The sequence below is a fragment of the Macrobrachium nipponense genome, chromosome 46 (genome assembly GCF_015104395.2).
Source record: "Macrobrachium nipponense isolate FS-2020 chromosome 46, ASM1510439v2, whole genome shotgun sequence".
NCBI lineage: Eukaryota > Metazoa > Arthropoda > Malacostraca > Decapoda > Palaemonidae > Macrobrachium > Macrobrachium nipponense.
Genome location: NC_061106.1, coordinates 32,680,816 through 32,704,071, shown reverse-complemented (window position 1 = coordinate 32,704,071; position 23,256 = coordinate 32,680,816). Strand labels below are relative to the sequence as shown.

General features: G+C 36.8%; 1 protein-coding gene across 14 annotated transcripts in view; it reads right to left on the bottom strand.

Annotated features, from left to right (window-relative positions):
* LOC135214883 (dystrophin-like) overlaps positions 1 to 23,256 on the bottom strand; it is a 1,767,410-nt gene that overhangs the window by 1,038,773 nt on the left and 705,381 nt on the right. For 13 of the 14 annotated variants that reach the window (XM_064249322.1, XM_064249323.1, XM_064249325.1 and 10 more), the window contains one exon: positions 2,346 to 2,423. The exons of the other annotated variant lie outside the window; for it this stretch is intronic. In XM_064249322.1, coding sequence (XP_064105392.1) covers positions 2,346 to 2,423 — 78 coding nt within the window. The remainder of the gene's footprint in view (positions 1 to 2,345; positions 2,424 to 23,256) is intronic. 14 annotated transcript variants of the gene reach the window in all.

Sequence of the window (23,256 nt, the reverse complement as noted above, 5' to 3'; positions counted from 1 at the left end):
AAGGGAGAAGGAACAAGAAATCAAGGCAGTCAAGGATAACCTTCTGTCACGTTATGATAATGACCCTACTGAAGGAGTTCATCACTCATGGCACAATCAGATATAACTCTTTTGCGATGAAGCACTTGTGGCGCGTGTCCGGTGGCTTGTGCGAGAAAGAGCTCTTCCGAAATTTCATTTCCATGTACTGATCAGTTCGTAATCGAACTCTCCAAAGGGAATCGGACAGGTTCCCGAACACTCTCTGCACAGATTTATTTTTAGATATAAATACCCATACAGAACAGATTGCTTATATGAAGCTTTACGTTGCATGGAACTAGTGGTTATTCAGCAACGGGACCAACGGCTTTACGTGACTTCCGAACCACGTCGAGAGTGAACTTCTATCACCAGAAATACACATCTCTCGCTCCTCAATGGAATGGCCGAGAATCGTACCCGCGACCACCGAGGTGGGATGCCAACACCATACCAACCACGCCACTGAGGCGCTTCATACAGAACAGAGGATTTGTTTCGCCAACCTATTAATATTACAGGCGTGTCTGATAATGCAACAGAAACAGACACTATTTACTGTGCTTAAATTGCTGCTATAACAGTGTGCAACAGAAACAGAGACTATTTACTGTGCTTAAATTGCTGCTATAACAGTGTTTTGGATAAACATAAAACAAAACCCAACCCTTTTGATCATAATTACCAGATATAATTAGAGCGCGAACCAGTACCTTAACAGCTCTTTGTAAATTACTCAATTTTAATCGTTTTGCGCTGTTTCTGGAAGCTTAGAATTATTTCAGGCACTCCTTTCCAGGCAATCATAATAGTATGCAGTATGAAAGGGTTGAATGTGATGATTCACCTCTAAGTGAGAGAGGAAAAGATTCAAGAAGTCACCAACACGTTCATGTTTTTAAGGACTTTCTTAAAAAAATTCCCTTTACGAGCAGACAAATCTTGGAAACTTGCTATAACTGACAACAACTTATAAATTCAGTTACTTTCTGAATATAATGAAAGAAAGTAGGGTCTATTCAGCAAGACTTAATCTTAGCTACAAGACCGAGAATCGATGGCACAAAATGAGTGAAGATATTAAGAGGAATTCTTTTGGTTTTAGTATGCCAAACAAGAGGAGTAAATGTTAAATACATCACAGCGTTTTGCGGAGTCTGGTCATCACACATACATACACACAAAGAAGAAGAAGAAGAAGAAGAAGAAGAAGAATATGAGTTATTCAGCCCCTTGCTCAATGCAAAATATTGGGGTGAATAAAGAAGAATAAATTAACAATGGAGATGCAGGATGTCCTGAATACTAGTCTGTCTAAGTGATGGAGGTGAGTTGCAAAATCTATGGAAGGAGGCCGATAGGTTACAGTTAAACGATAATGTTGAGGTTGCTAGATAATGGATATTCACTTTTCCCTTGGAGACAGCATTTAGCTACATGAATACGACAATGACCGGTGACTTTCCTTTTCTCTGAAGCCATCCATTCTTGGGTAAACTGCTTGTTAGTGGAATAAGACATTGCAGCATCAGTTTCTTCATCAACTTAAAAAACACAAATCATGAACATTTCAAGTTCCATATGTATACAATCAATATGTTAATCAGATACTACACGAGGAGGAGCAATTTTGAAAAAGGTTATGTCAACATCAACTATGCATGTTGACAGATTTTACAAGTTAAAATCTTTTTAACTTTCAGTTCTCCAGAACGTCCTTTTAACTCGAACTGCATTTTCTCAATAGAGGGATATTGCATAATTACCAGCTCTTTTGCCTTAAAAGTATAAAAGAACAAAATTTCTTTATTCAGCTCGAGAATAGAACAGGCGTTGCCTCTCCTCTCAGCAGTGAGATTAAGGATAACAAACAACAACGGGGCAGACTGACACTAAGATGATAACTCATTAATATGGGAGCGGCAGAATTACTGTTAAGGACACAAAAAGATAGCGCTACAATTTTCCATTCGTTAGTAAGTCCAACAAACAACTCGGGTCATTGTCAACAGACACACCATATTATACATATATATACTATCTTTCCAGCTTAAAAAAAATTCTCTAGAGCCACACCAACCAGGAACATTAAAACTCATCTATAAAGAAGCCTCGTATTATCTCTAAGATAAATAAAACACCAAAGGGGTTAATGAAATGAAAAGCACTCGCCACACTAGATATACAGCACAAGACAGCAACTGCTATTATCATCACCATCAACTGTGACTGACTACAGCACGACACTCTAAGAGGCAAGGTTGTTACCCAGGGGGATCTCAAATCAGTTCTGAGGTTCGGAGGTCCTGAGGGTAACCGTTTACCTTTGAAGCAAGTCCTAAGGTGATCGAAGAGGCGCGAGTGAGTTGGAAACTTGTAAACGGCGGCGTCTCCCTCAGCGGCTGTTAAGAGCGGTTCAGGTTAAAAGACAGTTGAGAAGTCCTACACTTATCTTCATTACTTCCCGTGATATATAAAGAGAGAGAGAGAGAGAGAGAGAGAGAGAGGAGAGAGAGAGAGAGAGAGAGGAGAGAGAGAGAGCAAGAGCTTTATTTGCTCCCCATCCATCCAACCCCTACAGAAAAATACTGACCACAAACTAGATTTCATTAAGTGCCTAACATGAACAATAAATTTAATCATCAATCAATAAAACGGTTTTACGAGAAGATATATCTCCCTCCCCGAAGCAATTAAGATTATTAAATTATATTTTGAAGGTAAAAGTGGCTAGTAGTCATGGGTAACATTTCTAGCGCAAAATTAAAAATTCCTTTTATCACAAACCGAAACAAAATTTCTGAACAAAAAAACCTCATTTTTTCTTGAAGTTTTCCAAGGGCCCTATTTCAGTCGGTAAGATGATACATACATCGTACATACATACATGCCTAAAGGAGATGAGAGGAACAGAAGCAGTATATTGAGGATACTTTATAAGCATCAATCATAATAAAACCACGCTACATCAAATTGGTACTATCGGGCTTTGCATCTATGTATCTATACATGGAAAACTGGAAAACATAATAATTACATAAAAATGGTGAATAAATATTACTACAAAGGAAAAAGTAAGCTTAACATATTCCTATAAATTCGACAAAAGCATGTGTGTCCTTGAATTAACCTGAACAACATCACAACACACAATTCATAAGAGATATGTTCGCATAAAAACAATAGGGAAGTCAGTGCCAAAAGGTCCTCAGTATGCATTTTAAGCTAATGCATTCCAAGTCGATAAGGATATGGTACATATTGTCAGAAATCGAACTACAATTTTTGTCAACATATTATTTATCATAGGCATCAAGATGCTTCCCAGACGGGCATAAAATAACAAAACTATAACGAACTAGACCTAGATTATTTTGTGATTATTGTTACAAATTACTTTGACGAAAAATCTAAGCCGTATTCCAAGGTTCACAGGTTCGCCAGAAAGATAACTGGGTTATCGAACGAGAGGTTAAAATTCGAACACGGTAATGGTACAGAAATTGGACAGACAAACAGCACAAGATAAAGGCTACGACCCTTGAAGCTTTCATTATCATGCCCTGGCAATCTACAGGTCAACAGCGCGTCCGATTTCTTAATGGTACGTTGCAAGGCCACAATAATCAAACACAATAAGAATGTTGTCTCCGGCTATAGTACGATTCGAACCCATGTCTAGCTACTGGGCATATTTTAGGTTACTGGGTATATTTTAGGTTAAGAGTTCAAAAAATGGTAAGAACATCCAATACCATCCCTCTCCTACCCCATCACGGCTCCCGGAAGATATTATGAGTAACTTGATTTTAACTGTCATCTTTAATTACAGAAAATTCTATTTATCAATATACTGTATGAATATGTTATGAATAAAAACAAGTACACTACACACACACATAACTATATATATATATATATATATATATATATATATATATATATATATATATATATATATATATATATATTAATAATGGTTTCTCACATGTACATCCCATAAAAACATAGAATAGTAACTGATGTTACTTGACTTCCCCAACAAAAACATTAGTCGTTACCGTAAAATATCTTCCATTTAAAAAAAGGAAATATTTAAGTTCATATCTAGAAAACAAGCCCATGCCATTCTTATTTTCAGTTCCACGAAAGCGGTTTTGAAAAAGATGAATTACCCAACGTAAAAAAACAAAAATGTAAATTGTACAGAAATTCCTTCAGGTGGCTATAACTTCCAACACTGCTATTTCGAGCACTTCCAGTGGCTGGAGTAAAACTTTCTGGAAATAAAAAAATATAAAAAGAAGGAAAAACATTTCTCTGTATAAACAGAAAACTTCCAGGCTTCAGCATTCTGTCTCTTCAAGTTGAAGATAGGCATTACTGTGGCGTTTTATGGTAACTCCGGACTTGTGGGAATCATAACACACGGGCTAAAAACCCCCGAGGTCGTTCCAGTGGAAAGGGTCCTGGAAAGGGCCTTGGGAAAGGTGGAATGGAAAGGAAGAGGCCTGTGGTACGAAGAACTGTAAAGCATATCGCCGGGTAATCTAATCTTGGTCACCTTAGGCAGACATAGAGCATTTAATATTGTCTGAAAGATACTTCTTTTTTTCGACTTTTGAAGAGAGAGAGAGAGAGAGAGAGAGAGAGAGAGAGAGAGAGAGAGAGAGAGAGTTACTCCAGCCCTCTGGTTACTTTGCTATGAAAAACGATACTACGACGCAACATAAAAGTATTAATCACCTTCATTCATATGACTTTTTCACAAAGGCAAAAAATGTCTATTTTGATATTAAAATATCTATGTCTTTAATCAAGCTTCGGTGAGCAGGGTCTGGTAAAAAATTTAAGAAAAAACAATGGTGAAGCTCTTTCTCTCTCTCTCTCTCTCTTTCAAAAAAAAAAAAAAGGGTTTTATGGAAATAATAAAAACTGTTGAGTGAAATTGACCAGTTGTAAACTGAGCCGATTAGCAAACTTACTTCGATAATACTGATCAAAGAAAGCAAGGACTTGGCTTATTTTATCCTAGTATCAGGTTCTTTGTATTTTATTTCGAAAAGGCAATCTTTCGACATTTTTTCCTCTTAACACCTGTACTGTATGTAAAAGACTTGCCATAGCATAGATTTTCCAGATTAAACAATAAAACCGGTGTCTTTGATTTTCTAAATTCCAGATTAAACAATAAAACCAGTGTCTTTCATTTTCTAGATTCCAGATTAAACAATAAAACCAGTGTCTTTCATTTTCTAGATTCCAGATTAAACAATAAAACCAGTGTCTTCATTTTCTAGATTCCAGATTAAACAATAAAACCAGTGTCTTCATTTTCTAGACTCCAGATTAAACAATAAAACCAGTGTCTTCATTTTCTAGATTCCAGATTAAACAATAAAACCAGTGTCTTTCATTTTCTAGACTCCAGATTAAACAATAAAACCAGTGTCTTTCATTTTCTAGATTCCAGATTAACAATAAAATCGGTTTCTTTCATTTTCTAAATTCTAGATTAAACAACAGAATCGGTGTTTTTCCTTTACAAAATTCCAGATTAAACAATAAAATCGGTGTCTTTCATTTCTTAGATTCCAGATTAAACCACAGAACCGGTGTCTTTCCTTTACAAGATTCCAGATTAAACAATAAAATCGGTGTCTTTCATTTTTTAGATTCCAGATTAAACAACAGAACCGGCGTCTTTCATTTTCTAGATTCCAGATTATACAATGAAATCGGTGTCTTTCATTTTATAGATTCCACATTAAACAATAAAACCGGTGTCTTTCTTTTTCTAAGTAATAAAAATAACAATCATGTACGCAAATATGAAAAGACATCCACGTACGAGCAAAGGACGAAGGGGACAAATGAGTCTCATTAAAAGGTGCTTCAAGTCCATTTTGGGGACAAGCAAGTCACGGGAAGAATGATTACCTTTCCTCTCTCTCTCTCTCTCTCTCTCTCTCTCTCTCTCTCTCTCTCTCTCTCTCTCTCTCTCTCTCTCTCTCCTCTCTCTCCCATCTCGGAAAAGTTCTGGAGTACAATTAGATACAGCTCTCCTGTACCCAGTCAGATTGTATGCGGATGATCGTCGCCTCTGGCAGAGTTACAGTATTCCAAACTCGCTTAGCTCCTCAAGACTAAAACATTTCAGCAGATGTATGAGAAGAATAAGGTGAAGTAAAGCGTGGATTCGCGGAAAAACTTTCCTTATTCAGTTTAAAAGAACTTATCAAAATCTTAGTAATTTCTCACAAAAGATGACCCAGCATTCCTTTTATTTCTTAGCATTTCATAACCGATATTATCTGTTTTCTACATTTTCTCGAAAACCAGAGCTAGGGGCTGGACACCGTAGCCATGGTTAAGGAATCTGAAGGCTTCGACGTTGCGTCAGATTTCTTAACGGTAGACTGGCCATAACACGATAACGAAACCTTAACGCGTACTGCCCGAGTCAAATTTTTGAAAATCGCCGAGTTGTTTCTTCAACGTCCGAAATTATTTCTAGCTTATCCTGCTTCGCTGTTGAAGCAGAAATGATACACATGCTAAAATAAATACCCAGACGTCATTTCAATAGTCATTAACGTCCAATGCGAGCGCAAAGGGTGAGAAAGCAAACACCGATGTTAATGGGGTGTAATTAAGAGAATTATACCTCATTAACCCTATCAAGCTGTAGTTCCGCTCAAATACAGAACCGAGGCAAAACTAAATTTTCCAGCGTTTCCGTTTCACTGGTTCGGGATATTTCACATATAGAAATTCTATATATGTTATGCCAATACAAAATGCTGTTATTAAATAAGACTATCTAAATAACTATTAATCAAAGATCCGCTCTCTCCATTCGGCAGCGTATTCAGTCATTCCTAAAAAAAATGACTGATATACTTACACAAAAATAATAGTTATCCTTATGCAAATAGAAAAAATAGTTACCCCTTATGCAAATATTAAATAGTTATCACTACGCATATAAAAAAACAGTTATCCTTATGCAAATAAAAGAATAGTCATACTTATGCAAATAAAAAAAAGTTATCCCTACGCATATAAAAAAAATAGCTATCATCATTACGCAAATAAAAAAGTTATCACTACGCAAATAAAAAAAATTTATCCTTCCGCAAATCAAAAATAGTTATCCTTACGCAAAAAAAAAATATAGTTATCTTACGCAAATATAAAAATAGTTATCATTCGCACAATAATAGATATCCTTACGCAAAAACAAAATAGTTATCCTTACGCAAATAATATATTGTTATCCTCAACCAAATAAAAAAGTTACCATTTCCCCCCCCAAAAAAAAATTATCCTTGCGCGAATAAAAATAGTTATCCTTACGCAAATAAAAAAGTTATTAGTTCGCAATAAACACAGCCAAGCATAATCCCAATTTGCTAGAATAAAAAAAAATTGAAGTAAAAAATTAAAGTCAAGAAACATTTAGGGGATATTGTGAATACGGTCAGCACAGTAGCAAGAGGCCACAAACAGCGTCCTGCCATGGGAGGAAACGAGTCAAAAGAAGTATCCCCCCCCACCAACCAACCCCCCCACGAAAAAAAAAAAAAAAAAAGGAATTTCAAATCACGGTCAACAAAAGTAACGAAAAGACACATACAGCGTCTTGCCATGGGAAGAAACGAGTAGAAAAGTTAACCCCGAACCCCCCCCCCCCCCCAACACACGCAAAAATAAATAAAAGCAGCAGCAGCGTTGGGGGTCCTTTATCACAAGGGCCTGAGCAGGGTATCATCTAGCTGACGTCCCAAAGTGGAGGAGGAATCCTGTACTCTGCCCCGTTTCCGGTGGCGGAGGGAAACCGGGGTTGGAGATAGGGCTAATGGAAAAAGACTCGGAGGGCGGAGGGGGAAAGAAACACAGATATGGCGGTTAAACATCCTTGGAATGACATTTAGGGCGAGAGGCTCAAATAAGTGTGGACTTCATTTTATTTTCCTTACACACACACAAAAATGTACTTCATTTTATTTTCCTTTAAAAAGATTTCGTGGGTACTTCATTTTATTTTCCTTAACAAAAAAAAAAAAAAAAAAGAATTGGGTACTTCATATTATTTTCCTTACAAAACAAAATAGTGGGTACTTCCTTTTATTTTCCTTAAAAAGATAATTAAGTGGGTACTTCATTTTTCTCCTTACCAAAAAAATTTTCCTTACTAAAAAAAATTTAAGTGGGTACTTCATTTTACTTTCCTTACCGAAAAAAAATTAAGTGGGTACTTCATTTTATTTTCCTTACCAAAAGAAAATTGAGTGAGTACTTCATTTTAATTTCCTTACCAAAAAAAAAAAATTAAGTGGGTACTTCATTTTATTTTCCTTACCAAATAAAATTAAGGGGGTACAAAAAAGTGGGTACTTCATTTTATTTTCCTTACAAAAATAAATGAATGAATAAATAAATAAAATATATAAAAGGCCAAAATCTTAAGAGTCAGAATATAGAATTTAGACCAAAGGCCAAGCGCTGGGACCTATGAGGTCAATCAGCGCTGAAAGGGAGATTGGCAGCGAGAAGGTTCGTAAGGTGTAACAGGAAGGAAACCTAACAGTTGCACTATGAAACAGCTGTTAAGAGAGGGTGGAAAGTCAGATGGAAGAAAGAGAATATGAACAGAGGTACAATAAAAAAGGAATGAAAGAGGTTGCTGTTAGGGGCTGAAGGGACGCTGCAAGACCCTTAAGTTATGCCTACAGTGCGCCATGTGAGCTGCACTGACGGTACTAACCCCCTAAGGGAGACAAAATTGTAAGATGAGGTTAATGTCTTACATTTTAGGTCGTCAAAGAGCACTGCAACTACACACAACGAAAGGAAAAATCCAGTATTAAATCACCGTGAAGATCAATACTTTGCATGATTACCTAAAAAGGTAGATTTAGGGAAAAAAATAAACTCGATGCCTCACTCAAATTTTCCCTTAAATCAAAAGTACAAAATCGTTTAAAAAACAAAAGCAAAATCTTTTATGAAACGGAATCACATTTACATAATTGGCACATAAATAGTCTTTAATACTTTCTAATATGCTCCAGATCTACGCTGGTGCTGAAGGATTACTTCGTTTCTCGTATTAAAAAAAAAAAAATAAAAATAAAGAGAGAGAGAGAGAGAGAGAGAGAGAGAGAGAGAGAGAGAGAGAGAAGAGAAAAGAATTGTTCTTACTTAAAAGTGAAATGGGAAAGTTATTTCTTTACAATACCATCACGAATTTTGTAATTACAGTTATTATTATTATTAATGTTTGAAAATATTGATAAACATACATGCTACATGAACTATAAAAGTTCTCTCATCTCAATAAAAGAGAGAGAGAGAGAGAGAGAGAGAGAGAGAGAGAGAAATAACATGTAAAGCAAAAAAAAAAAAAAATTACCTCATACACCTGCAAAACCAACACCACATGCGTATACACAAGTATACAACTTTAACAAACGACCATTTACACCGTGTTCACATACGGTTAGACACCGCAACTCTAGTCACAAACACCCCGAGATGAATAAACTTCAATTTATGTCTACAAGACACGGTCTGTGACTGCAAAATTAATTACAAACTGGAGGCGCCGCTGAGTGAATGAATTATGGAGCTGGCGTTTGTAAGGATTCTCATAAAGCGATGGTCACAAACAGCCGCGCCGTTTGTTCCATTGCAAATTTCCAAGGCTTAAAACGCCAATCGAAACTGGAAATATAGCGAGAGAAGATGTGTACACTTAATTAACCATTAGCTGTTGCGACGCCAGATAATCTTTAATAAATCAATCAATCAATCGAATATACGCTACAGAGACGTATAACCATTTAAATGCAAATATATATAGCGTACAAATACCAAACTGTCGAAAATGAAAAATTTCGATCATTCTTTTTTTCATTTTACAAATCATGGCTTTCATTTTAAGAGAGAGAGAGAGAGAGAGAGAGAGAGAGAGAGAGAGAGAGAGAGAGAGAGAGGGTATAATCGAAAACAAAAAATAGTGATAATTTCTTTCTGTTTCATGCTACAAATAACAGCCTTTATTTTATTTTGAGAGAGAGAGAGAGAGAGAGAGAGAGAGAGAGAGAGAAGAGAGAGAGAGAGAGTATAATTAAAAAAGAAAAAATAGTGATAATTTCTGTCTCATGCTACAAATAACAGCCTTTATTTTACGAGAGAGAGAGAGAGAGAGAGAGAGAGAGAGAGAGAGAGAGAGAGAGAGAGAGAGAGAGAGAGTATAATTAAAAAGAAAAAATAGTGATAATTTCTGTCTCATGCTACAAATAACAGCCTTTATTTTACGAGAGAGAGAGAGAGAGAGACTCTTGAAATTATGTTACTACCCGTGAAGTTTGATATGAAATATTAATCTGATCACATAAGCAGTTACCACACCCTGATTAAGAGTTTGCTAACGCGCTGAATATATTTGCTGATAACTACTCGAGCCTGCCAGTTTGCTGCTGGAACTTTACTTTCATCATTTAATAAATAATTATTTTAATTCTCTTTATCATTTCTCGCCTTTGCCTTTTAGATGTTTCTTGTTTAGATTACGTTAGATCAGGAAAATTATCGTTATTTTGTCAGCGTCTTGATCATGAGATTTTTTTTCACATCTCTCGACTGATACTGTTAATAGCAATTTTTTATCATCTGATCAGTATGCACTATACTTTTTATATAATCAGTAGGCACTATTTCATATAATCTGATCAGTATGCACTATACTTTTCATCTGATCAGTAGGCATTATTCCATTCATCTGATCAGTTTGCACTATACTTATCATCTGATCAGTATGCACTATACTTTTTATCTAATCAGGAGGCACTATTCCATATCATCTGATCAGAATGCATTATGCCTTATCATCTGATCAGTATGCCGTATTCCATATCATCTGACCAGTATGCACTATACTTATCATCTGACCAGTATGCACTATTTCATATCATTCTGATCAGTATGAATGCTAATCACTAACGATGAGGTTCTTGGGCAAAATCGCACACAAACGCCCATTTAGGGAAAAAAAATGGAAAGTTCGGAATCACTAAAGTTACTATCATACGATACATTGTTTGTAGTCGGTACGTTCATTCTTAAAAGTAATAGAACAGTTTCCCAACTTTATACACAAAGTAAATTTTAATTTTCCGCCGAAAGACTCGTCGAGTGCCCGGCAAACTCAAGACTCACAAGAGAGAGAGAGAGAGAGAGAGAGAGAGAGAGAGAGAGAGAGAGAGAGAGAGAGAGAGAGAGAGAGAGAACTATATCAACATTTTAATTTTGCAGGAACTTCCTAGGTGAGATTTACGATGTTGTAAAGGAAGTCTAAAATCATTAGAAAAATACAAACACTGTAAGGGTATAAATTCAAAATTTACAAAACCGAGAGAAATTCTCTAACTGCAGGATTAAAGAGCAATCCCTTCGTATGTAACTAGCAAAGCCTCACAACAGCTTCATCTCTCTCTCTCTCTCTCTCTCTCTCTCTCTCTCTCTCTCTCTCTCTCTCTCTCTCTCTTTTAAGAGCAAAGGTCGATTTGATGGGCAACCTGATCTCCTATTCTAGCCCAGAACCGACAAAACACGAAAGCAAGAAAAATGGTTGATATTAAACAAGAAGGAAGCGATGGACCTGCGTCAGTAAAAAAAATATTATGAATAAAAAAAACAGAAGCAGCTAGAGCATTCCAAAGCTTGCAGAAGAACTCTAGAAACTGTCACCGAAAAAGGGCTATCTGCTGTACCTCCACTTCCATCTTGCACTTCCTAAATATTGATTTCCTTTCGTTCTACATTCTCGGAAGACTTGCTTGCATAACACCCCTTTCCGTCACCCAGCACTGCCTGAAGTAATGGGACACTTCTCTATCAAAGCTAAGGATAAATCATGGCTAACTACTCGCCCTTCTCAGAAGTGATCAGAATGAAGAGTGTCTCTCGACATAAAAGTCACACAAGCTTCAATTTTTTCCGCCTCGCAAGATACATTCAGTTTCATCGTGTTTTTCTGTGAGTGACCCTTTCCGTTTTATCTTCCTGTCAGTGAATGCGATACTTTATTTTCTAACTGTCTACCTTAATAAGATTCTTTAATATACAAGAGATGTAAATAGATGGACGATGTGTCTGCTAGAGTCACAGTTCACTTGAGTATTGTACAGTAATTTGTTTTTGCATCCTGGAAAACAGGGTCCACGTAGCCTGAAGGGGTGAGAGGTCTGCTTATCTGGTGGGGACGGAAGGGAAAACTTTCGTCTTACAACCAGGAAACTTGCTTCAAGAAAAAAGACGGTTTCTTGGGTTTCATTTTTATTAAAAAAAAACAACGAAATTAAAATGAATGCGAGGAAGGTTTCAAGTCGATTCATTTAAAATGGAAAAAAACCTGAGGAAATGTTGGATGAAAGCTCACCGTAAAGAAGGTTATAGCAATGGCATTAATGGCTAACAAGGAATCTGAACAGTTATCTACTCGAAAGAAAATGACGTAATATTCCACTAAGGCAAAACACAAATGGAAAAAGATCAGACTTGTGCAAAAATAAATGTACTAGCCACTACCTGGCCATAATGAACTCTTCTGTAAATTCACTTGTCTGCAATAGGTCTAACAAAAAAGACACTAAATTAAAATATGTTTATTTACAAAACCAGAGGAATTTCTTAATTTCACGCTCCACAATTCAGCGTAACTGTAAATGAAGATAAAACGATATAAAATCATTCCCTTTCCACGAAACAATGACCTCAATACCTTGATCAGGTTATTTTTAAGCTCTCAGAATCACAGGTTGTTTTTCACTTCTCAAATGCCATCACAGCTTTTTCCCGTAATTGTTAATTGCACACGTAATAGTTTTAACAGGGATTTTTTCCCTTCAAAATAAGTGGAAAAACCGTAATAGAGAACACCACAAATTAGTTTTTTTCTTTTCCTTTTTTTTTTAATACACAAAATAATCAAATTGTTCCTTCTCATGAATAACAACAATCTTTTTCCTGCTAATACCATCAATACTTTCGTTCGGGTAAAAACATTACCTTCCTAAAGACATATTTTTGAAGTGAATTCCTTCTCTGAAAAAAACTAAAATATTACAATATTTTCCTCCTGGCGAATCACGATCTCTTCCAAGGGAAATCATCATCTTTTTCTTTCTCAGGAAAACTCTCGAATCTCTTTTTTTCCGGAGACTTTCCGCAGGATCTCGAGCACAATGGCTATTACAGATCAAATTACACTCGGGCACCGTAATGAATACACCAGGGACTTCTATCTGGAGCTCGGAGGTAAATAGGATTTCTTTGCATATGACAACTATTCTTTTAATTCTACATGAAGGAACTATTCTTTTCATTCTTTTCTAATTCTACACGAAGGCACTATTCTTTTAATTCTACATGAAGGAACTATTCTTTTATTTCTACATGAAGGAACTATTCTTTTATTTCTACATGAAGGAACTATTCTTTTATTTCTACATGAAGGAACTATTCTTTTAATTCTACACGAAGGAACTATTCTTTTAAATTCTACATGAACTATTCTTTTCATTCTACAGGAAGGAACTATTCTTTTCATTCTACATGAAGCAACTATTTTAATTCTTTTAATTCTACACGATGAAACTATTCTTTTAATTCTACACGATGGAACCATTCTTTTAATTCTACATGAAGGAACTATTCTTTTATTTCTACATGAAGGAACTATTCTTTTATTTCTACATGAAGGAACTATTCTTTTATTTCTACATGAAGGAACTATTCTTTTAATTCTACATGAAGCAAGTATTCTTTTAATTCTTTTAATGCTACACGATGGAACTATTCATTTAATTCTACATGAAGGAACTATTCTTTTAAATTCTACATGAAGGAACTATTCTTTTAATTCTACATGAAGGAACAATTGTTTTAATTCTACATGAAGGAACTATTCTTTTCATTCTACAGGAAGGAAAGAATTTAGAGAATTTAGGCCAAGGAGCAAGCGCAGGGACCTATGAAGTCTTTCAGCGCTGATAGGGACACTGACAGTAAAGAAAAAAAAAGTTAAAAAGGTGTAACAGCAGCAAAACCTCAAAGCAGTTGCAATATGAAGCAATGGTTAGGAGAGGAAGGAAAGTCATGTGGAAGAGAGAGAACACGAATGAAGGTACAGTAAAAGGAATGAAAGGGGTTGCAGATAGGGCACGAAAGAAAGCTGAAGAGAACTTTAAGTAATTCTACAGTGCTCCACGTGAGGTGCATTGACGGCACTACGGGGAACTCTATATGAAGGCCCCCGGAAAGGTACCAAGAAGAAACAAGAAAGAAGGAAACAGAGATAACTAGAGGTGCGTAATCGCTGGGGCTATTTTCGTCTCTTAAGACCTTCAGTTTTTTAATTATTCAATTTAGTTCGATCTTCTCCGCCTGAGGGACCTTCGGCACAGCAGTGTGCTCTTTTACCTTAGACTCTTTTAACTAATGACTGGATATTCTAAATCAACTAATGAATGGATAAGCTAAATTAAGATCATAAAAGGGAAGATAAACGGAAGTATTATGTTCACAACGCCCTTCCCTCCCTCCTTCTCCCCGACCAACACGATCAATTAAAGTAAACACTCAGGATTTTTCTCATTAGCTGGTATACTGCCGGCAAGAGGAAGCTATTTCGAATGACATGTTAAGCCAATTCGTAAAATTAGCGACACAATCAACGAACTACGAAATCATGTATGCATAAACATTTGTGCGCTTGTACGTATCCCTCTCTCTCTCTCTCTTCTCTCTCTATCTCTCTCTCTCTCTCTCTCTCAACCGAGCACGAGAAAGAGGGGGAGAGTTAATCACATCAGAAGAATAAAAGGTTCACAGAAGGCATAAGTAGAAACCGCTCAAACAAAACCACATCGTCTATCTGCTCCTCCAGACTCACATTCTGCTCGTAATAGAATTCATTTGGACAAATATTTGTCAAAAAACACGAACTATTAGGAACCAATCAACCTTATCTGCATTTCAAAATTAGTATTACAGGTCAACATGCATTCATAATGTATGACAACACAGACTGATTACTGCCAGCCAATCAGCATCGCGCAATGAAGGTAATGAGTAGGGGGATTCGAAGCATAGAGGGCAACCAAACATGACTGAGGTAATCAGTATCATACTCACATTGCACAGAATTATGATTATTATTTCAGTAGATGAGACCTATTCACATAGAACAAGCACACCAAAGGGGCCATTAACTTGGAATTTAAGCTTCCAAAAAATGTTGGTTTCAACCTCCCACTACAGCCCCCACACTGCAGCAGTCATGCTACAGACATCTAAGTGGCATTCCACGACACTAACCACTATACAAGTCATCTACTCTTAGTAGGAGTAGCAAATATCCTTCCACTGAAGAAAATTACCTACGTAACAGAAAAAGACAGCGGTCTAGGTACACAACTCGCAATATCATTCGTAATTAGTTTTTATCTATCCTTACCATTTTTTTTTCACTTTATCCTTCATTAAAGAGTTCTACCCTACTGACCCCTCCAACAGCACCCTCCTACAACCTCAAGGCTCCCAAGTCCCATGTGCCAAGTCCCACAACCCAAGTCCCTAGTCCCAAGTCCCAAGTCCCAAGTCCCAAGTCCCAAGACACAAGTTCCAATTCCCACGTCCTAAGCCCCAAGACCCAAGTCCCAAGTCCCCCTCACCAAAGGAGTAAGGCCATGAAAGCAAGGAAAGAGGCGCAAGCGAGACCACTATTCACGGGACCCATCCGGCTGATGGGCCCGACACAGGTCGCAGTTTAAAAATCAGGGCCAAACAATGGAATTATGCTCGTGGCTATAAATACGCTCCTCATGTTTCCAAACAAAGAGCGACAACGGCCACGAACATTCTCCTAATTGCAATAACCATGTCTCTACCCTTTCAAGCTTAATATACGGCGTATAGTAAGAGCGACGCGGGCATAAAAGGTTTTTTTTTTTTATATATATACAGAGAAAAAGATGGGCACAAAACAACGGCATTCATTTTTTCTGGAGGGGCGAACAGTGCGAGTACATTTAATCAGAGGGTGGATAAGCACTCGAGTGAATTTTGAAACGAATTCCAATAAAGATGAGAGAAAACTGTAACTATGAAAAGGACTTAAGAAAAACTTAACTATGCAAACTTCAGCGTTTCTTCATTGCATAAAACCTGCGACAATTAAAGATGACACAGCTTACAACCAACTTTACTGCATACACAGAAATAATCAACCTTCCGTTAGCAGCTAATGACAGCTGACTTGTTTCAGCTACCCCGAACACCAGTTTTTAAGTGAATTCCAAAAAATAAGTTTAGTTTCAATATTCAATCACGATGAACCCCGCAAACTAAATATATTTATGAATAAATAAGTAAGTTACACACACACACACACACACACACACATATATATATATATATATATATATATATATATATATATATATATATATATATATATAATTATGTATGTATAAGTATAAATACTAGTTGAAACGGGACAATGAGTCATTACCTATCATATAAACTGTATGAACAGATAGAGAAACATGCCTCTCACACGCAGACAGGAAACGCTGTCTAAAAGGCACGAGATTTGCATTTGAATGATTAGAGAAGCTGATCAAATCAGTTAACTGTACGGTTTTGTATCAGTAGACATTATATGCGAATATGAAACTTACAGTATGCATCGTAGGACAAGAAACAGAATCCACATACAGGCGCAAACAAAAATTATATATATATATATATATATCTATATATATATATATATATATATATATATATATATATATATATATAATATACATATATATCGAGACCTAAGTTCAAAGTCATATCTATAAATACAAAAGATAAAAAAAAAAAATTCAGACTAGAATTCAGTCTAAATTGGACCCGGGTGATTCATGAGACTGGGCGCCTTGGATTAAACTTCATGAAGACGAACGGCGTCTGGAAAGTCTTCATTAAAAGACAAATGAAGTGTCTAAGAGCATCTGAAGACCACGCCCAATTTCTTAAGCAGCAGATATAAGAAGATGCTCTCCTCTGACGTTTCATTTCACACCCAAGACCGATAAGCCTACACATTTGACAGGTTCGTTTTTGAAAGGGTGATATACTTGAATAATTAACCAGTGGCTGAAGCAGTCACAATTCTTATATAGAGTTGCGCAAGAGCATGCTTCAAGGGTAAAGTATAATTAACCGTCGTCAGAAACAATTGAAGGATTTAAGACTATCTCACCACATGGAATTCATACTAGGCGATTGGTCGGTGACTTCTCACCAGTAATACTTATACCTGGCAATGGTTTATCAAGCACTTAACATCATGCTAGACGACCTTGCATGCATCCAATTTAGAAAAAAACTCAGTGAGTACGGGTTCACCCTTCTCCATGCATACGGGTTTACGGATTCTCTCTCTCTCTCTCTCTCTCTCTCTCTCTCTCTCTCTCAAGCACACACATATATATGTGTGTAAAAGAGAGAGAGAGAGAGAGAGAGAGAGAGAGAGAGAGAGAGAGAGAGAGAGAAAGAGAGAGAGAGAGAGTCCGTAAACCCGTATAGATGGAGAAGGATGAACCCGTACTCACTGAGTTTTTTCTAAACTGGAAGCATGCAAGGTCGTCTATATATACATGTATGTATGTATGTATGTATGTATGTATGTATGTATGTGTGTATGTACTGTCTAATATATATATATAGATATACTATATATATATATAATTACTATAAATAATTTATCGACTTCTATACTAGGCATCTTATGGCTTTCCCTCTTAATCAAAGCGTAGCTCGTGGATATGTTGTTGTGTCCCGTGTCTTTCTCACCGTCTCCTTTAAATGACCTCTTACAGAAATCCTCTTTATCTGCTCATTTACATGCAGATGGACTGACTCGTCACCATCATCATCTTTCCTCCTCTTCTTCAGCTTCCTTGGGAAGCAACACACTCGGCATCCTTTAATTTTGTACGCTGGCATTTCACGAAAGTTTATACACTGTGCAACACAAGAAACTGCTCGTTCTCCTATTGTTTCATAGCCCCAATATAAATATATTTAGTCTTATCTGTGTCGTATTCCATGTATTAAAAAATCCTCATAGTAGCTGTTGTGTCCCGTGTCTTTCTCACCGTCTCCTTTAAATGACCTCTTACAGAAATCCTCTTTATCTGCTCATTTACATGCAGATGGACTGACTCGTCACCAATCATCATCTTTCCTCCTCTTCTTCAGCTTCCTTGGGAAGCAACACACTCGGCATCCTTTAATTTTGTACGCTGGCATTTCACGAAAGTTTATACACTGTGCAACACAAGAAACTGCTCGTTCTCCTATTGTTTCATAGCCCCAATATAAATATATTTAGTCTTATCTGTGTCGTATTCCATGTATTAAAAAATCCTCACAGTAGCACGAGTCTTCAAATGGCGAAACAAATCCAGTTATGTAAATGTACATATATTTAAATTTAATACTTTAAATTTAAATATATGTACATTTACATAACTGTGGATTTGTTTCTCCATTCCAAGTATTACCATTAAAATTATTCAGAAGAATATGGTGCTCAACAGGAATAAGTAAGAGGAGCTAAAGGGAAATATAGAAAGAAGAGATCCCACTTATCAAAAAAGAAAAAAAATTAATAAATTACCAAATAGGTCAAAATGCACCAAAGCGCAAAAAAGAATAATATAAGGGTAGTAATTTACTGCACCTTCGCAGTATTATGAGTGACATCGAATCCACGGAAAGAGTATATGCCTTGTCACGGAAGATAAAGGTTAGTTAAAGAAAAAGAAAAAAACCACCTAACAAACTAGACAGGAAACATTTTCATGAATAAAATTACCCGCGGTACAGAAATTAATCCAAGCGACGCGTGAATTTATTTAGACCCGCCCTAAAGAATGTTATTCAGAGTAAAAGTCATGAAAAGTGCCATAAATATTAAGATTGGGAGAGGGGTACTTCTAGCAAGCTTTATTCCGAGAGAGAGAAACTCGGGGTACGAAAATTCTCCTTACAGTTTTTTTTAACAAACATTTTTTCCTATTTAAGAAGGAAAAAAAAAGAACTCAAAAAGATGCCAAAGTTAAAATTCCAGCAGCGTAATCTTTCACAGAGTGGAAGTTCGTTTGATTACTGATACATCAAAAGCTTTTAGGGGAACGGGAACACGTTTTACGTTCCGATGGAATTACTGTTCGTTTAACATGCTTAGCGGGGTTGGAAATTCTTTCCAGCGAATAGAACGCCTCTGTGCTGTGGAAAATGTTCATCACATGACGCTCCCTCTCAGCGCTCGGATTCGTTCTCAAACGCTCTTCGCTCCATGCAAAGCCCCGAATGCCATGGGGAGTGGGGGTGGGGGGGGGGGCGAGGGTTTGTTGTGAGGGCGGAAGCATTTTCCAGTGCTTGATAACGCAAATTCGGTGGTAGTAGTGATGCAAGCGCACATCATCAATCGCTACAAATCTCATCACCATATTAATTGGATCCGATGAACGACAAAGATTATTGCATGAAGCAATGGCTGAGTCGTCTCCTTTGCAAATTTACAAAGTTCCTACAGCGGAATTAATTACTATTCAGTAGGAGAAATGCATGGCGCTTATGGTCAAAAGTTCCGCACCACTCCGTTATTCAACACAACAATTAATTACAAAGGGGAGATAACACCCTTTTAGTAGAGTGAAAAACAGGATCATACAAAAGACGTAGACTGAGTTTAAGCATAGCAAACCATTCTAATGATAAAACCAAAGGTCAGACTCAGAACTCCCTCCTATTATATATAAACTTAACTACATAATATAACGCAAAAAGTAATAGGGGGAATATTGACGAAGATATACAAGAGACGAAAAATTAGCCAAACTAATTTGTTACAGGAATATGAAACAACCAGGAAAACGACAAAAAGCAGGAGTGTCGTTTATTTAAAACAAGTTGTTCAGGGTCAAGCACTGCAAAGAAAATAAATAAGACTAAATTTATCAAAAACTATATTTCGAAGGTATACGACTTAATCTGTTTAGCATAATTACAGGAAGAATATATATGATTATAAAAACTGGTATTTCAGTCATTTATACTCGTCATACTTGCAGTAAATAAAACCATTACTGATAAAACTTTGTGATCATAACTGCATTAACTAACGAGAATAATTTGATAAAATTTATTGCGGACGAGAATGACCGAAATAACAATTATGGGGTACATAAATGCATCCGTATAGAGTTTTGCAAATTGAAAAATAAGTGAATTCTCTCTCTCTCTTTCTCTCTCACACACACAGGTCACCAGTGAAGATCAAACACGAGTTTCTTTCTACGTCTTCATCTAAACCGCCTGGGAACTGCGGCTATCTCGTAAAGCAATCTTTTTGATCGTGCATAAAATTGCCCTTCGCTGTGTTCCTTCAAAATGCATATCCCTTAAAATGCATACAGTTTCTCTCTCTCTCTCTCTCTCTCTCTCTCTCTCTCTCTCTCTCTCTCTCTCTCAATTACTTAGTTCTAGTTAATTTTCCAAAGAAGGACGAAGCTTCATTGAGAGGAGTTAGAAAGGCATTGACTTTAATACTCTCTCTCTCTCTCTTTCAGGCAAATTACACATGTGAAAGGAACGTCAACTGCTCGACAATTCAATGGCCAAGTTCCGAATTAAATATAGAATTGTTATTATATTTTATTTTTTACTTTCTTTGATGAGTAGATGTAAGTTTCCTTATTATCTTATCTTTCGACCGAGATAAATGTCATTGATATAAGAAGAAAATTATCAGATAAAAAAAACTTAAATGAACCTGACTACGCGAACTAAGGTGATCACAAAAAAAAATTAAATCCAGCTCCATCTATTTTACCAAAAACCGGGGGTTCTTAATATTAACAATATAGCTTAAGCTATGGATAGGTATAAACATGGGTCACACATTGAGTTCCTTTATACATGAAAAGGTACCGTCAAACATCATACTCCATATTACAGTATCAACACACTGTTCACATTACAAACTCAAGTATTTCAACAATGTTCAATAAGATGGCAAAACAAAGACATTATCACAAACAAATAAGTTTAGAGGTTTTGTGTTGGGTATTTGTAACGCCTGGCAGATACGAATACGTCTATGCTAAGTTACTAGGTTGGCAAACCATGTTCTGTTGAATGGTTTCAAGCTATGGCAACCATGCTAGCAACCCTTTTCACTGTAGTAGGTTCACATCAACCGTGCATTTGATGTCTAGGCCAGTCCCTTACGATGACTGGCCTAGACATCAAATGCACGGTTGATGTGAATCTACAATAGTAATGCATCTATCCTAATCAAAGCCATATAAATACAGCCATATATCACACACAAGCGTAACCTCTCACATCTACGCAAAATACGATTCTAAAGGTAAAATAAACACAAAAATCTGTGACTAGTTTTAAGCGATGATCCTGTTTCTCCCGAGGGGCTCTATGTCAGGAAGACCTGCCAAATATCCGACGGGACTCCTGAAGAAAACCTAAACTCCTCTCCACGTCAAGAGAGATTACTCGAGATGCTACGAAGGTTTAAAGCAGTCTTTCCTTCATCGCTCTTTTTCACGCCGATCAAGTTTCGACGTAAACGATAAAAAAAAAATAATAAAAAAAAAAATAAAACATTTCATCATTCGTTTTCTTCCATCAGCCGACAGGTGGCGGTTATCACCTTTAACAGCCGAAATCTATCGCCAAAACATTTTATCGCACCACCGGCCACCGCCTGATACCTTTTAAAAGCATATCCAGTAATCCCTAATGCTTTCCATTAAATATTAAGCAGGAGCACTTCAAAGCAGACAGGGTTATCTCGCCCTGCTAATCCTCGCCTCCCACCATCCGGACTCCGTAATCCTCATCCCTACAGACCCCCCCCCCCTCCCTCCCCCACCCTTTCACACTTTCACCTTTCAGAGCCAGGGAGGGTGGAGGGGGCGGAAATAGAGTGATGAGGGAACGAGAAAAAGAAGGCATATTGGTGAGAAATATACCGATACACATACATACGTGCAGACAAACACACTATGATCACAGGCGTGATGAAATGTAACATAATTGAAATGTATGTATGTATGTATATATGTGTGTATGTAAACACACAAACACACACACACACACAGATATATATATATATAGATAATACATGAGAGGGAGAGAATGTGTGCAGTATATAGTACATATTTGAGAAAATAACAGAAAAATAACTCCCAGAGCGGCTTTCCAAGAATCATATTCCCTAACCAATACCTACAAAATTTTTGTCCCCTAACCCTGTCGATAGATAGGCGGAGACTGGGGGAAAAAATGAGAGAGAGAGAGAGAGAGAGAGAGAGAGAGAGAGAGAGAGAGAGAGAGAGGAGAGCTGTTGGTTGCCTGCCAGAAATGCGAAAGGGAAAAATCCCTCTCTGGAGGGAGAAAAAAATGAACTGTAGATGGATAAACGACCTGCGAGACAGATTTTTCTCTAACTTGCTTTCTTTTTTCTGCTCCTACTATTGACGTTTCCTCATTAACCGATCACTGGGGCCTTAACTTCGTAAAAGTTGGCCATAACTCGATTCTCTAAACTTCCGAGTTCGATGCCATAGAAGTTAAATACTTGATGAACTTCGCCGTGCCATGCGTACACAAATACGGGCAACGTTAATGCATATGCATACACAAATACGCAAAACATATACGCATATGCATACGCAAATATGGACAACATATTTCCAAATGCAAACACAAATACGGACAACATGATATGCAAATGCGTACACAAATAGACAATGCGTATGCATATTTCAAGCAACATATCCACTTAGACCAGGGATTATTCATATTTCGGACTGCATATCCACTTATTACAGAGATAATGCATCGTACAGAATGCAAATCCCCTTATTATATAGATAATGCCTACTTGAGACTGCACATACACTTACTATAGGGATAATATACATTCTAAACAGTACATCCACTAATGGGTATAATGCACAACCACTTATTTCAGGAATGACGCATATTTCAGACTGCATATCCACTTATAATAAGGATAATGCACATTTCAGACTGCACTTCCACATTATAAGGATAACGTCTATTTTAGACGGCATATCC